Raw genomic sequence first — 17,148 nt, 5'->3', positions numbered from 1 at the left:
AAACTAAACCTTTCCATGAGCTGTACTTTTAAGAAAAGGAGACGCTTCTATGATACTGTCTCCCCTCACCCCACTTTTCTTTGCTCCCCAGTAGACAGACAGTGAAAGTTTGAAGAAGATGCTCAGGAATGAAAAGGATATAATTTCTAACTTGAAACAAATGAACATTTCAAGTTCTTTAAAAATTCTAGCGACAGCAGTGATGGATCATTTTCCCCAACTGCTCTCTGAATTATTATTACTAAAATGTTAATTTATGGAGACATTAAGAACACCTTGGAGTATATTGGTCTCATGAGAAGTTCCTGGAGCGCTGAGGATCTATCACAGCTCTCCAGCCTTCTGGCTGCTCTGATTGCCTGCTTTCTGGCTGTGGTATGATTTCTAAGCTGGTGTGCTCTTCTGCTCACTAATTTTATTCCTGGCTCCCTTTAGTGTTTGCTTTTTATTTGATTGTGTACCAGAGGTGAGATCTGTGACCTTTTTGGGTGGACACAGTTGGGTGAACCCCTCTGCTGCAGCCTGGGGTTTGTGCTCTCTGGCCTCTGGCTCCTGTTGCAGCCAGAGATGCTGGTGTTCCAGTGCAGTGGCACCGAACTGTGCGAGAAGTTAGTCTGGCACCAGTGGAATTGCATCATACGCAAGCAAAATGTCAACGTGCTTTCTGACTTCACGAGACAAAGCAGCAGGTTGCTGGAAGAGGCTGAGAAAGCTCTTCTGTTCCTGGCAAGACTGGGGTGGGTTGTAGTGCTGTGGCGTCAGGTTCTTAGGGCATTGCAATACCCACCCCCTCTCTCTGTGACTGAACGGATGCAGTGCTCTTTTTCTGGTGTCACTGGCAGGCTCACATTATCCTCCCTGGGGAGAAATGACAGCACTGTGTGACCACAGGACTTGTGTGGGAAGACCTTTTTCTTTGGGACATATCACAGATTTCGGGCCATTTAAACCTAAGCATCACAGTGCTGGTAGCACTAGTACACAAGAATCGGTCCCTGCGCTGTGTTAGTAGTATGAACTGTCAGGTCCTGTGGCATTAATAGATTTTTATTTTTGTTTTTTTGTTTTTTTTTAATAATGATGTGCCACAGGAATGGAGCTAGACTGCAGAAGCCATCCTGCCCAACAGTCCCCTCTATCTTCTTCACTGTGTGTGTGAGCTTGCCGTTTCTTTACCGAAGGGGGAGAATCCTCTTCTTTCATCTCAGCTGGCAAACGCTGGCATGGTCAGGGCACCCAGGAGGTTGTGACAGCTCCCCTTGACCAGCCCTTGACCCTGTGCACGTGCCTTCTGCACCCCCCGTACATGTGTAGTGTGGGAGCAGCCGGGGCTGTTGTCAGCCGAGTCCTGTTCCTGTAATGGAGAAATTGTTGTAATCTGACAGGCTCTGTGTCCATCCTGTCTCCACCGATAAGATCTCTGGAGAGCCTGGAATGAACCAGAAGCGAATCACGCTGTGTAGGGCTTCTGATTTTATAGCTGGGTAGAGCAAGAAACAAGAATTTTCATACTTGCAGACAGAGCATGGAAAGCTAGATACCTTGCTCGTGGGAACAGAGACCTGGTGGTTTTTTGGAGCATGTTCTTACGAGCATAGCTAATGGATGTAAATATTAGCTTGCTGCAGAGCTTGTGTATCACTGAGTGAAACGTAGTAGTTTATTTTGGCCTAGGGCCATGTAAAAGGCCTTCCTGTAAACCAGAGAAACTCATCCAAAGTCAGTAGTTGTTCCTGCTTGCTTCAGAGCTGAATTCAGTGTGATTTGTGCAAAATGCAGGAGAAAATCACTGGAAAATAAGGTTGAGCTAGGACACGCTGTACATCTATCTAATGACAAATGGAAAGGGTACCACAAGGGATTTTTTATTATGGGAATGATTCCTCCCCACTGTTTATATTCCTTCCCTTCCAGCTTCCGAATTTCCAGAAGTTCCTAAATTCCTACCAGAAGCGCAGCATGTTGGTTCTCTCTGTCCTATCTGATGGCATAGAGATGTTATATCTTTTTTCAGCATTTCCAGAGGGTAGGAGTACTCAATTTTGTTTCTTCCCCATGGAGTCATCTTAAGTGACACTGGGAGCTGGTTGTAGGTGGCAGTAGAGAAGGGTTTGACTAGAATCTGGCATTTCAGTTTGGATGAAGGGGGTAGGGGCAGCCAGCCCTCTCAGCTGGACTCCAGGGAAGAAAACTCACTTTCTTCTCAGCTTCTTGTCTGTTTCTGAAGGCCTAATGGCTTCCAAGGCAGACTGCAGCTGTTTGCATGGACTCTGTGGGGAAGAGCAGGCTTGCTCTGGATTTCCTTTGTCTCTTCGAGATGAACCCATCCAAAAGCATCGTACAAAGGCTTTTCAGATGCAAGCATTGAAAAGGAAAGATTAAATATCCGCTGCTGGATTTTGAGTTCACATGTCCCATTCTTGTTAATCTCTGCAATCGGTACAATTTTAGGTGCTGTCTGCTTATGCTCAAAGCCCTTCTGTGTAATGCATATATTATGGACAGGTTTATGAGGGACATGTTTAAGGGAGCTCTGTGGTTTCTCTCCCCACTCTTTAAGCCTACCGTGATGGAGCAGATTTCCCTGTCATCTCATGAGCATGTTCCTGACAGTATCGCCATGCTCATTACCGCATCTGCCCTGTGGAGCTGAGATGCTAAGATGAAGTTCTGCCTTTTAACCATTGCTTCTCCCTTTGTGATCTGACAGCACCCGGGAACATCAAATGCAACCTTCACCCCATTAATGAGAGCATCTAGTAAATGTCGGTTTCTGTGACTGCCAGCTTGTAAGTTGCATCCTGGAAAACCTAGAAACACAGGGAAGTTTAATCGCAGTGAGTGAATAGCTCTGAGAGCCAAATACCAGATACCGGAGTGGGCAGCAAGTGAAACTCTGGCAGTGTGCATTTATCTTAAATTACAGGAAATTGTGCTCTGTAGTGGTAATGGAGAAGTCTGAGGTGGTATTTTGCCTATCAGTACTGCTTTGAAAGTATAAACCTTTGTTCAGGTCCCTTCCAAAAAGCGTAGAAACCTGGTGCCTGTTTGTTCCCATGAGGTGGCTGTTCCAAGGAGGGTTTGACTAGGAAGAGCTGGTGGAGCCTTGACCTGCCTGAAGAAATGGGGTGAAGCAGTCGGGACTCTGGTAGCCACCCTCTTTGCAGGTCACCAGCAGCAGACCTTGCGAATACGGACTGTGCTGGCGTGGTTGTCACACCGAACTGTCAGATGCCTGTTCAATGCAAATGTGCTTCAGCTGCCACTTGCCTTCATGGGTGCTTTCTGCACTCGTTCATAGAAATGAGCAGAATGAATCTTGGCAAAGGACCTTGGTGTTTTGGGAGTCAAAGCTTGAGATTTGTAGCCTGCAAACATCTACCTTACTCCTTGTGCTCACAGATCCAGGCTATGCCAGTTACTGAAGGCAATGAACTGGGCTGTACTCTTCTGAGCCATCACCTCCGGGGCTTGGAGAGCTCACACAGCTGCCTGTAGGCAGAATGACACTGCCATACAGATGCTTTTCTTAAGGAATCTTAATGAAACGAAAAAAGAACATAACAGAATTAAAGGATCGCTGTGTGGGTGGAGGAGCAAACACATACATTCAGAGTTAAAAAATTGTCTGCAGTGATCAAGTAGCGTCAAATAACCAGATTCTGTGTTGTGTGCTTTGTCTCAGCAGGGTGAAGATGGTCTGTGCCGTGCTGTTTACACTCTGGCTGCACATGGTCACCCTTGGCAGTGGCTCAGGTAAGACACGGCATGCAATGGGGTTGCCCGCTTGTTGTAGGAAGAGCTGATCTGAGGCTGGAGAAAGAAAACTGGCTGCAGTGATTTTAAGCATTTACAGTATTCCTGGGTGAAGTGGTCACGTGTAAAATACTTTAACATTGTGTTCATGCATTTTGCTGGTTCTGTGTGAGTACTGTATAATGCTCATGCTATGAGCATGGTGTAAACAGGTGCATTAGCAAATAGCAATAAGCACCACCTTGACCTAAAAGTGCTTTGCAAATTCAAGCTGCCTACTTAGTTGGTATTGTTATACCCCTTCTGCAAGGGGTGAAACCAGGGCTTGGTATGTGGCACTGACTTGTCACTGAGCTGCAGGCAGGACCTGGGCTTGAACCTGAACTCTGCTGTTCCTGGTTGGATCCGGAGGGGGTTGAAATTCCAGCTCTTGCATTCTGACTCATGCCTCAGCAATGCAAGGGGAGAGGGGAACTTCTCAAGTAAGAGAAGCTCTCATGCCCGTCTCACTGAGTCACTTTCCTGACAGGAAATATGTTGTCATGCTCGCAGCTCCTCTGGCACACGTTCAGCCCAGCTCTTGTGAAGAGGCAGATTGTGCGTGTCTCGGCTCCGGACTTCCTATTTGGGGGTGGAAGGAGACAGCATGATTTGCAGGAGACGAGTGGAAAGGGGGAGGCGGGGAAAGAACAGGCGCTGGCTTTATAGGGGAAAATGTTCAGAAATAAGGCCTGTGCAGGGGATTAAACAAGTCGTGTGTGTCCGTGTCCCCCTGCCTCGAGCCCTTGCCCCTCTGCAGTGCTGGCAAACAAAACCCTGAGCAGATGAACAGCTCTTGTATTGTTATCTCTTGGACCATGCTGAATTACTGCGGCCAGATTCACAACATGCACCTCAGGTTCATTGCAGAGGCTGAAGGCTGGGAGGCTTTTCTCCTTAGGTTGCCCAGGGGCTGCAAGCAGTCACAATAGGCTGTAGTCTTTAGTAGGGGATGCCCCATTCTGGCTAACAGGGGTCTGATGGAAGTGGTGAACAACGGGAAAACAGCAAAGGAGAAATAATATACAGCCCAGATCTCCTCCGCTAAGTGCTAGGTAGTAGGAGTACCTGGGGAAGGAGGGACCCAGTGATGTGGATCACCACTGCTTGCTGGGAAAATCCCTGCTTTGCATGTGCTTCTGGACGTGCTGTTCTGCTCTCCACCAACGCAATATCCTCCTCTTGCTGAGGCAGCGTTACAACACCCCACGTGCAGTCATCTTGGGCTTTTTCAGAAACAGGAGGTAGGTGCGACTGAATCAGGATTGCCCAGGAAATGTTAAAGCGACTCTATAAGCTGACACCATCAAGTAGGAGCTGTGAAATGAGCACCCTAGTGTTTGGGTCACAGAGGCTTGTGCCAGTTGATCTCACAGATTTCTCCATGCATTTCTGCCAGGTATTTAGTGCTTTGTAAACATTCTTCCTTTAGCATAGATTTTCTGTATGTCTTCCTTTAGCATAGATGTTCTGTATGGGATGGTTAGAGCCCTTGTAGACTGCTGGAAGAACATGAGTGTCGCAGGACATGTGATCAGTTAAAATAAATTTCTTCTGCAAATCCACTGTAGTATATGTGTTTAATTTGCTGCAGCTTTGTGGATGAGAGACCTGCTTTTCAGTTCTGAGCTTCCTTTTTGTTTCATGGACATCATAAACCACTTTAGGCTGTCAAAATATCTTTTTTTTTTTTTTTTTTATTCATAACATGCTTGGATGGTTGTTTGTACTTGGATGGAGGGGCAGCCGTCTGTGCAGCCCTCTGTTACTCTGTGGGGTTTCCTGGGACTGGCACCAAAAGGCAGCTGAAGCTCGTTTCACCCTTGCAAAGTTGTAAATACAGAACAGTGTGGGAGACTGGACATGCTCTGATAATGTTACAGCATTTGGGCTTGCTTTTTATTCTCGGAGCTGGGAGCATTGGTGAGGGGAGCAGAGCAGAGGTTATCCAGAGTGAATGCAAAAGGGCTGTGCACAGTCTGCAGCTGCCGTGGTCATCTCCTGACACAAAGCAAGGCCATGAAGATGAGTAGGTCTCGCTGGGGAACCTGGCTCCTGGGATATAAAGATGTGTAACTTGGTGGGGTTTTGTCATTTCAGCTGGATCTCTTTATGTGCTTTGCTGTAATAGCCATGTAATGTTGTATTGTTGGGACCAGCTCTCTCTCCAGCCCAGACTGGCAGGGGCAGAAGTAGGAGTCCTGTCGTGGTTTGCTGCCACTTCTGCCTGCCTCTCCAGCCCTTCCTAGGGGAGCAGCACGGTCAGCTACAGTGACTGGGGACTGCCCAAGCCAGGGGTACTAGCTCTGCTGAGTTCTGAGCTCTTTGAGCTTACAGAGGGGACGAGGAGCCAACATTTACTAATTTTCAGCCATAAACCACCAGCACTGCTCTGGCTATAATGCAGATGGCCTTTCCATCCAGTTCAGCCAGTATGGCTGACGGTCTCCCTGGCAGTGTGTCAGAAAGCTTCAGCGTTGTACTTCACTGTACTTACTGGAGAGACAAATCTGCAAACTTTGTTCTCCTCCCAGATTTTACAAACAACACTGTGGCTCTAAACATCTGTTCTTCGGGCTTTGCTGTTTCTACTCTGTATGGAGGCTGGTGCTGAAACAAAATCATTTACTGAAAGGGAGTTGCAAGCTGGAAAGGGAAAGAAATGTGATCCGAGTAGTGTAGAGTGAAAGACTTGGAGTCCGAGACTGAATTTGTGCCTGAGTCTGCTACTCACTCGTGCTGTATGTGTGGGCAAATCTCGTCTTGAGAATATACACGATCTGCAGTGCCTGGGTTTGAATTCCTTACTCGTGACCTGTGGGACACTGTTTGCAATGGCACTTGGGGTCTTCTGCTTTCCTTGCCTCAGCTAAGCCATCCCTAAGATGGAGATAAGGCTTAGATCTCTGTGCTTGTGTTGTAGGGTGCTTAATGAACCCAGATGTTCTGATACCCAGAGAAGGATAGCAAAAAATGATGAACCCAGTTTCGATCCTACAATGATTTCTTTGGCACTGTTGAAGTAATATAAGTATACACTGGCTTAAAGGAGGCAAAAAATGAGCCAGACAAAGAACATAACAGCCAGTATGAATATGGTATGATGTTATCTTCTTGTTTCCAAATAAAGTTGGCCTATGTTAGACACTGACGTACTTAAAAGATGTAGCTGCAGTTGTGCTCCTTGTTCCACTTTTCTCTCTCTGCTAACCAGGCTGCTTTCTCATTCTCTAAGAGCTCTCAGCTTTTGCAGGGTGAGGGCTGGGGAGAGCATCGCAGTTGGAAGTATTGTCTCGGGGAATTAGAAAGGCAGAATACTGGTGCCAGGAGAGCCGGAGCAGCCTCATACTGATTATCTAAAACACCCGCCTAGTGCGAACAGGTAACTGCTGTGCATAGTCCTTTGATGGGAGGAAGCATCATGTTTGCGTAGGAGACTCCTCTGACAGCTCTTCTGGGATCTCTCAGACGTGCTGTGTGGTAGGATGAGCCCAGGACTGGGGCCAGCTTCTGCCCAGAGTGACGCCCCAGCGTGGCAGGCAGTGGCTGTAAGGCAATCAGGAGCGTCTGTCCCGGAAGTTTGATATCAGGCTTTGCTGTTATTTGCTGGGTTGTGAGCATGTCTCTTGCACTTCCCCATACCAGAGTCTCTCAAGCTCTGGTTTTGTCCCCTTGGAAGTCAGCTCCAAAGTGCCAGATGTGACCAGTGTGGATTCAGGTGGTGGCTGGAGCAGCAAAGTTCTGACTGCAGCAAGCCACAAACAGAGGTCCGGCTCTGGGCGTCAGAGCTGCCGCTTGCAACATCTCTCCCAAGTGCCGATCTGTGCTGTGTGTCTCACGCTTAGCAGAGAGGCAGAGCAGTTACTTATGGCCACGGGAAATTTGCAGATTAATAAATTACTGTCTGTAAAACACTTTGAAGATGGAAAGCCCTGTGCAGCTCCTCAGGATTATTACTATATAGCTCTTATTCTACTGATGGGGTTCCAGTGGCCTTATTTTCCTTATGATTTGTGACAGCCCCAGAAGCTGGGAAGCTTATTTTAATGTGTAAAGTCAAAAGAAAAATAGATTAAACTGCATTATTGTTTTCTAAAGAGACTAAATCCCTCCCCCATCATCTTCTCCTGGGATTTCCTGACTTCCTCCTACTCTTCCAATCTCAGCTTCTTGTTGTCTTAATTTAGGACATGATTTTATAACCATCCGTACCCATCTGTGAGTTACTGCGGTTGTAGAAGTTTATGGTGCTTGGGGGCATGAAGTTATACAACAGCAAGGGTGTTGAAAGGTGCATAGCCCTGAAGGGGAGGGAAATAAAACCTGCAGAGCAGAGCTGGCCTTGGGTGGAGGTGTGTAATTGCAGCTGCCAGCTTCCCTCCACAGCAGCCTGTGTTGTGCCTGCCAAGGAGATAAGACCTCACATCTGCTTCTTGTCAGCTGAGGAAGTGGCTTGTGAGGGGTGAGTTTTGTGTACGCATCAAGGTGATGTGACCCATCTGCATTGAAGTGCTGAAATATGTGGAGGAAAGCAGCCTGTTTAGGGTGTGTTGCTGAGATGTTGGACAGTTGCTTTTGCTCCTCTGTGTGTATCAAATAGGGCATCAGGGGACATCAGGGACCCATCTCCTACCCTCCTTATCAGTCATGTCCCCCTGCTGCAGCTGCACAGTTGTGCACTCAGTCTCGTACATTTTGCTGCACACAGGTAACTTGTGCCAGAGCCGTAGACCCTTATGGTGCATTTTACTGCCTGCTGCATTTTTTCAGTTCCTGTCCTCATCCGAGGACAACTGCTGCAGTGGGGTTTTTTTTATGCAGACATCCCTGTGGATGTTTGTGGTGAGCAGTGCAGAATTCTTGACTGTATTTTAAAGCACGTGACAGAGACCCAGGTTAGGTGCAATAACTAGGCTGCATGCGTTTAACTAAGCAAGCCTGTGGTAGAGCCAGGGGTTGAACCTGGATCCCAGTCTGGTGTCCCAGGCACACAGAAGAGCCCCTGCCAGCTTGAGCACAGCTCTGTGGTGGGGCTGATCAGGTAAACTTGCTTTTCAGGCTGCCTGTCCTACAGATAATTTTGTAATGGGCCCGTTCTGTTTCCTCTCCCGTCTCCCTCCTCCTCCCGTGCTGCTCTGCTTTGCTTCGTGCAGCAATTTCCTCAATGAAGTGGGATGGAAAGTAGCTATTTGCTCCTTTTCTCCTTCAGGCTTTGAAGCAGTTCATACCCCTACCTTTATCGTTTTGATCTCCATTTTAAAAAAAGCCTCCAGGAAATCACATCAAGGTTGCTAGAGAAAACCAAATACTATTTTTTTTTTTTTAATGGCCTAGTTGCTGGAGGTAACTGAAATACTGTGTCACATGCAGTAAACACAGCTTTACGCGCAGAGAGTGAAGGCATGGAACTCCCTGTGGAGCAATTTTAAAAGACCCATCAACTGCCCCTCCTCATGTTACAGGCTGTGCTTAATTAGTTAAGGAAACTTGAAAGTCAGGAGCTACGGACTCCGTTACAGAATCATTGTTTTTTGGATGTTGTGCCTTGGATGCTTCCTCTGAAGTCAATAGAAATTTATGCAGTTAGCTTGTTTTTTGTGAATTTGGCAGAAAGGCAGACGGTCACACCTGTTTAAACTAGACTTTCAGGATCTAAACAACCACAATATATAAGTGGTTTTGGAAATTATGAACCATTCTGCAACAGAAAGTCCTTTTCCTTCTTCCTTTCTCGGCTGTCCTAGCTATTTAAATGATAAAAGTGGTTGAGGAGAGAGAAACTTCATCCTTGTGTACAGCATTCAGTGGAGCTGCTTCCACGGGGGCATCACAGCTCAGCGGCAGCACAGGATGGACGCGGTGAGATTCGGGAGAAGCGTAAAACGGTGTCGCTGGTGCCATTGCAGCAGAACCACATGGATGGGGCTGGGCTGTGTGCGCTGTGTGTCGGAGCTGGTCACAGGGGGTTTGTGCCAGTACCACTTCCACTTACTTGCTCTGTTGGAGCGGCTGTGGGAGGAAGGCAATGAGGTTATGACAGGCCCTTTTTGATGTGTTTGCGCTCGAAATCAGATTATAAATTCCTACAGTCTGTGCAGCTTCCAGGCTGCCTGCAAGGCTGCATTGAGCTATGACCAGGTTTTAGGCATTCTGTGACCGCTGTTGTTGCTGCAGAGATAGTGGGAGCAAATGGTGAGGGCTAGCTGATCTTGGCTAGGGCTAGCCCACGTTCTCTGTCGTTCCCACCAATTTCAGTGTGTTTGGATCTGCGTCTCTTCTCCCAGTTCAGGAAGGTGTTCTCATTTGGTTTGTTCCATGCTGCCCTCCCTGCGCTGTGTTGGGTACAGACCGCTGGCCTGTCACACTGCCTGACTGCTCAGCTGCTGAGCGAAGTACACAGCCGGGGAGCACGGGGTGGTCTTGTGCAGGATGCACGTGTGAAAGGAAAAGCACAGACACAGCGGAAGAGTGGGTGCTCCTGGCACCAGTGTACATGGAAAGCACACCCATGCATGGTGGCCAGCCACAGCTAGAACCTCCTGTGCTCACAGCGCAACTCCTCCGTTCAGCCCAGTATCCTCTGCTTCCTTCTCACAGACTGCTGTGAGCTTGAAAGAGGGGGGGGGGGGGATTTTTGTTTTTAGGTAGTAATGATTAATTCTCACTTAATCGCTTGGTGTGACCAGCTTTTCCTGCCTTTTTTGTGCTGATTCTTGCATCAAGCTAACTGCTGGCCTGGCTGCGCTTCCTGGGTGGAGGCTGACTCCTATCAGTTTCGCTTTAAAGTAATGCAGCAGGGGCAGCCAAAGAAAGTAGGAGGCTGTTGAGGTAGTACAGCCCCATCTGATGCCGCTGCTGAAATGGTATGGGGAAGAGGGGTCTGCCGTGTCATTCAGCTGGCAACATTGACGGCTTTGTGTCCTGCTGCCACTGCACAGTCCTAGTCTGCATGCAAGGCAGGCTCCCTTCCAAAATTAGAGGCAATTAAGAAGGGCACATCAGTTTGGCAAATGACAGGGTAATTTGTGCCGACATGATAGATGGCTTCTCATAAGGATGGCTCTTTATTTCTTCACAGAAATTTTAACTAGGGGAAGCTCTTGTTTGTAGCCCCAGGGGAGGCAACGGTTAGAGGCAGTGTGGAGCTGGCAGAGTTTTGGCTGTTGAGATTTAAGTACCTCCATTTAAAAAAAAAAAAAAGACTACATGGAAATGCCAAACTGAGTCAAAATGGGACAGCATTTCTTGATGTGGCCTTACTCAGGTTTTCTTTTTTGATCTATGGGTTAAGCAGTTTGTCTCTTCTTAAAAAATCCAAACAATTGCACCTATTTAATCTCTCTTTTGATGTGTAGGTGCTTGTAATGGGTGCTGCAGATGCATCTTGGGAACATTTCAGGTGTGTGTATTCAGAGCTCTGTTAAATCAGTCACAATAAGGGGTAAGCAGTGCAGTAAGTGAAAGGTTGGGAAAGGTTTCCAGAAATGGCTGGTTTTTCCTTTATGAAGTTGAGCAACATAATTTCCGCCCCCCCCCCCCCCCTCACTTTCTGCTTTCCATCTGGAGAAACCACTTTCTTCAGCTTTGTTTGGCTTCTGAGAAGGAGCCTGTTTTGGGATACCTGGTGTTTAAGGGGGTTGTAGCACTAGATTCAGAAACAGGACAGATCCGACTATTTCTGTAACAGAAGAGGTTTCTGTCCCTTGCATCAGTAATAGATACCCTTATAAACACAGATTGCAACGTACAGCCCAAGTAAGGAAGACGTTTAGAATTAACTGCCAGATCACCTAGTTCCCAGTGTGCGTCAGCAGTAGTGCAGCAGCCCGCTTGTATCTTCATCTCAACGCACATGAAATCAAGATGGGCATCCTTATTCTAACCTTTCTGTATGCACTTGCTCTTCCAATGCTGGAGACGGGTGTTTCCTTCTACCATGCAGCCTCCCTCCAGCCTGTGTAATCCCTCATCCCTTTTGCCAAGCAGTGCTGTGGAAACGGGACCCCTTGTTGCCTTTTCCCTATGTTGTTTCGGGTAGGTGTTGTGGGTCATGGATTGTCTTGCTGTGTGATTACAGAGCACCCAGCGGTAAGAGAGGTCAGTTGAGGCATCTGCAGCACACCTCGTCGGTAATGAGAAAAAGACGGCTTTTCAAAAGTGTTTTGCAGAGGCAATTCTAGGGAGTTGTTTTTGTGGGGTGGTGGATTTTTAGAGATTTTTTTTGTATCCCTGAGCCGCGTACGTAGTGCTCCCTTTGCTACAGTATGGAAGGGACTATGGAGTTGCATATAGCTCCCCCATCTCTTCACTGGTTTCCATTTGTTAGTGAACCTCTGAAGTCAGAGCATGAATGCTGATCCCACTCAATTTAATCAAGAGCTGCCCTTAACTCCAACAGCTGTTTTGTGCAGAAAACATTTCAAGAGAGAAGAAACTCACTTTCTAGGTTTAGCTAGTGAAAACAAGTGTGAGTTGCTGCAAATGGGCACAGCACCATAGAAGTTGGTTCTGTTTCTCACAATTAAAATTGGATCCTTGCATCTTCTTTCTGCAATGCCCCCTCAAATATTGTTGCTGGAGTCAGGATATATCAGAGTGTGCATGTGTATACATATATATATGTAATTTTTTTTTCCATAGCGGGAGCTGCTTTATGCCAGTGAGGTTCAGTGTGAAGTCATGCCATTTTTCAGGCTATCTCGAGTTTAGACTGACATCCATCCAAGTAGCTGCATGCAAATGTTAACAGCAAATAGACTCTGAATATCCCAATAAAGATTAAAATAGTGGATGGGGCACAAAATACGGCAGGGAGCTGTTGGATGCAAAAAAAATTACAACAATAATAATGCAAGCATCCCCTCTGCTTTTACATGTGTGTGAGGAGTGCAGATAGCTGTCTGGGCTTGGCCCATTCACTGGGGTCTGCTGCAAAAGTGCCACCGTGGCAGAGGAAGCTGTTGGCACAGGGAGAAGAGCCACGTCACAGCCAAGGAGGAAGAAGCTTACAAAGGTGTGTGTGAGGGATGCCCTGCAGTCCCCTCACGTGCCATGTCAGGCAGATCCCAGCTATCTCAGGCATAAAACACCCCAAAAAATCAGAATATCAGTACTACTGTCAGGATGGCGTGGAGAGGAGGGAAGTTGTGTGAAGCACCACAACTTCTGTCCTTGGTGTTTTATGCATGAAGGAGGTCTCAGTCCAGCCTGTGGTGTTTCTGCCATCTCTGCTGTGAGCAACGGGTTGGGGCTTTGTCCCCTGAGCCCTTGGAGCTCTGCTGGCCTGGCTTTGCCCTGGCAGCCAGGAGGAGCCCGGGTGGCAAGCACAACCTGCCATCTGAAGCTGCACAACTGCTCCTGCGGTCTGTGGTGTTTCCAGCACAGTTATGTGCTGTGTTTGGCATTCAGCTCAGAGCACGCAGCACCCCAAGGCAGGACACAGGTGGGGAGTCTTAGGACTAGCTGTTTGGTGTGACGGTGCTCCTGAAGTCTGGTGAATTAGCCAGCTCTGAGACAAAATCTCCAGGTACAGCTCTTATAGTAAAAGAACAATAACAGTTGCCTCTTCCCCAGCCAAGAAGACGAGGCCCATACGTTGCTTTTGAGTAATCTAGGGAGAAAAAAAGTAAAATAATTGATTTATTTTCAATAACTCATTCGGGTAGATTGGGTAAGTAGTTTTACAATGCTGATGTATAAGCTGTTCCAAAATGCAAAAGCTGTTCATGATTGCAAATCGCATTGATCCTGACTCAAAGAATTTCAGTACTGTAATGTTTTGTATAGTTTTCTTCCTGTCCAGTCTTACTATTTGAAGTAATAAGGGCAATTTGCTTTTATACAGCGAAGAGGAGATGCCAAATTTCAGGTGCGGGAAGGAGAACCCAGGTTCTTTTTTTCTTTTTCTTTTTACAGATTACAGACCTGGATGTACTGCTTTCAGAGGGAAAGCCTTTCTTTATAAAAACAAATGCCATCCCCCACCAACAGTAGTCCATGCTTTAGCATGTAATTAGCAGGCAGTCTCTGGCAGGGTCATTTGTCTCATTTGCTACTCTATGGAAACTTGACCATGCCTTATCCCAGTTGCTTGACCCCACCAGCATAAAGCAGTGTTCTGGTTCCAGTTGCCCTTGACCATGGTGCTGACTATGCACCTTCCTATGGTAATAAGGTTTCAAATAGTGGGTCGTTTTGTCTTTCAAAATAAGCCTTGGCACTGGTTGTGGTAGCAGCCATACTGGATGGTGCTGTGCAGTTTTGAAAGACGTATCTGTATGGGTTTTGGATGATAAGCAATGGCACCCTCCAGCCATGGGTTTGGGGCTTCTATGAGCAAGTATTTGTATTCTGGGCAGTTTCACAGTCTCTTCCTAGCCCAGTTCACTCTCTTCCTCCTGAAGCAGCACACTGTCATACGCGTGTTTGGCATACCACAGGAAGAGCAGTGCAGTTTGTATTTACATTTATGTGTAAACCTGCCAGAAAACATTTCTATTCTTACTGGCCCAGATTCCTTCTCACTGTGACTAACCATTGCTGAGCCACAGGAGTTAGTATTTCTGCCTTTAAGCACTGTGGGCCCATCTTCCTAAAGGTTTATCTCTTTACTTTTTAAAATGAAGTATGAATTTGGGGCCAAGCTACATCCTGCTGTCTATTTAAGGAAGATAAAATGTCAGAAATCCTGTTTTGCACCTGTGAAATCAGTTCAGAAGAAATGGACTCAAAGAGTATATTGTATTCTGGTTTTCCTCTTGGCATGAGTTCTAATATCTGCAGACTGGAGAGGCTTTGCGGTGTTGTTTGTGGTGTGCCTGTGATACGCTGAGACGCACTCCTGGGGACCGCTGCAGGCAGCATACCCCTCTCCCGTTCGACTCACTTTGGGCTCTCAGATATCTGGTTGCCCTAGCTAATGCCTCCCAGCAGCTACAAGAGATGTGCTGGGAAGCATGCTGTGCCATGCTTTGCCTTGTCAGCATGGGGAGGCAGGAGATGCAATGACAGCAGCTTCTCCGTGTGTCTCAGCTGGCATTAGCAGTGCCAGTTGCTCTCAGGTTTGCTGACACCCTGGTACCGGGCTGTGATTGCACCAAGTCCCTCTGTGACTGGGCACTGTGGTGGGTAGGAGGAATGGAGTGGAAAGAAGCGCTGGGAGGAGAAATGGGTTTTGACTGTGCTGTTTGTCCTGAAACTATCCGTTAATGACAGAAAAAACAAACAAAAACAAAACAAACAAAAAAACCCACAAGAAAAGGCACTGCATGGCTTTTTTCATGCTGCCCAGTCTGTATGTCAGCTGGAGTCTGCTGTGAGCCATGCTGAACCTGTTGAGCTGTGCTTGGGGATTGCATGTAGGGGCTGTCTGGGGATCCCCAAAGGAACCTGCTGCCGCCTCCTCCGTACTGTCTCTTCTATCCCTCAGCCTCCCTTCCCAAACTTCACTATGAACAGTCACTATTTGTCGCATACTTGTGCTCATACTCTGTGTTTTCACAGCGTGCGCAGGCATCGCATGAATCCATCCCAGGAAAGGCAGTCCGCACTCCTGGAACCCACAGTCCAGCCTCTGGCAGTGGCAGTGGCCCATAGCTCTTAAAGGAGGGTTGATGTTTGCATTGTTGGGGTTTTTTTCCCCACTCTTATTTCAACACCTCTATATTCATCTTCCCTGTCACTGTGCATTTATGCGCACACACCTCTAGCGTTTTCATCCAAATTTTATCCTCCCACACAAGATTTTAGGGTTGAATTTTCTTGAAACTCTCCAAGAAGCCTGGTGTTATACAGCAGTATCCTATCCTATTGTTCTGATGGGGGATTAATAGCTTGGAAGAAAATAGGAGGTGTACAAATGAAAGTAGAGGTTTGCAGGTTCTCTAGAAATGAATGCAGTATTCTTGCTCAGCTTTATAAAAGCCCAGTTTTCTTCCACTGAAAACACTCCATTTCTGCCTCTGATTTTAACAGGGGCAGGACTAAGAGCTGTGGGGAACATGGGCAGAACTGTTTGTCTTCTGCAGACTTGCAAGCTAAGGTACCTTGTCTTTCCTGGCTGCAGAACGCTGCGATGACTGGGGTGTGGACACCATGAAGCAGATCCAGATTTATGAAGGGGAACCTGCCAAGATCAAATGCCCGCTTTTTGAGACCTTCTTGAAGTACAACTACAGCACAGCCCATTCTGCTGGCTTAACCCTGATCTGGTACAGGATTGCGCAGGACCAAGATCTGGAGGAGCCCATTAATTTTCGTCTCCCGGACAATCACATCAGTAAGGAGAAAGATACCCTTTGGTTCTGGCCTGCTCTTCTGAATGACACTGGGAATTATACATGCATGCTCAGGTAGGTTGTGCGGTGCAGCTTCTATATGTCTTCAGCATAACTGAAGGACTTCCGTGGAAGCGGGGAAAATTGTGCTGTTAGCACCAGTCCTTTCTGTAGGGAGAAGACCATTTACATAAGCATTAATGGGAAAAGAATGTTACAATTATAAGACCACTCAGTGCTGAGCCAATTTACGTTGTAATAATGCTTGGAGCCTTGCAAACATTAATGAGCATGCCTCTCCTTGCTAGCTGCAAGTGTCTGTGAAAATATTATTGCAGAGCCCATGGCAAAATCCACAGTCACTCACCATTAAGAAGTGATCTGTGTGTCTAGAGTAAAGATAGCTTCAAATGCAGGGGTAATGTTTTGACTGCGTGCTAATTTGGCAAAGATTCATGAGATTCAGACTTCTAGGAAATTAGAAGTGTCTGTAAGTGTGCTGCAAAATGAACATAGCATCTGCTATGCATTGAGCACAAGAGCCGTTTTTGATCTTCCTCGTGTTATTTCTTGCTCATCGTGTCTTTGACCCTATTATCTGCTTTACCAGCAGGGGAGTGGATGTTGCTTGTTAGTCATCTTTACGGGCTTTTCTGAGCTAGTGTGGCCATCTCTGACAGTGTTTTTTCTCCCATTTATAAATGAGTCAACTAAAGCTGTATATACCTCATTAGTGCTATGATGCTCATTACTGCAGATGTGTTTTTTATTTCATACCACTGGTATAGGAGTAAATACTTCTCAACTAATCAGCCCTATCCTCCTTTGTCCTTAGAAATACAACCTACTGTAGCAAAGTTGCATTTCCTTTGGAGGTTGTTCCGAAAGACCAACACTCTTGTGTGAGCCATTCAATAAAACCCACTGAGGAGATGTTCTACTTGGAGCATGCCAGTGAGATCGTATGTCCGGATATTGATGGGTTTTACCCTGCTAGTGTAACACCAACCATCAAGTGGTACTTGGTAAGAAGGACTTATTTGGGCAGTGGGGGAATACAGTGTTGTATCTGAAAAAG

At 46.8% G+C, this 17,148-nt stretch overlaps 1 protein-coding gene across 6 annotated transcripts in view; it reads left to right on the top strand.

Moving 5' to 3' along the window:
* IL1RAP (interleukin 1 receptor accessory protein) overlaps positions 1-17,148 on the top strand; it is a 49,231-nt gene that overhangs the window by 12,474 nt on the left and 19,609 nt on the right. For 5 of the 6 annotated variants that reach the window (XR_008734465.1, XM_055723675.1, XM_055723673.1 and 2 more), the window contains exons 2-4: positions 3,689-3,756; positions 15,860-16,145; positions 16,906-17,095. Coding sequence is in view for 5 of the 6 variants with exons in the window: in XM_055723675.1 (XP_055579650.1) it covers positions 3,696-3,756; positions 15,860-16,145; positions 16,906-17,095 (537 nt within the window). In the remaining variant the exon portion in view is untranslated. Of the gene's footprint in view, positions 1-3,685; positions 3,757-15,859; positions 16,146-16,905; positions 17,096-17,148 lie in introns of all 6 variants that reach the window. The other variant, XM_055723674.1, reaches the window with a different exon arrangement.

This window comes from Falco cherrug, chromosome 11 (genome assembly GCF_023634085.1).
Source record: "Falco cherrug isolate bFalChe1 chromosome 11, bFalChe1.pri, whole genome shotgun sequence".
Taxonomy (NCBI): Eukaryota; Metazoa; Chordata; class Aves; order Falconiformes; family Falconidae; genus Falco; species Falco cherrug.
The sequence above is the reverse complement of the archived record's forward strand: the minus strand, read 5'-3'. Positions and strand labels throughout refer to the sequence as shown.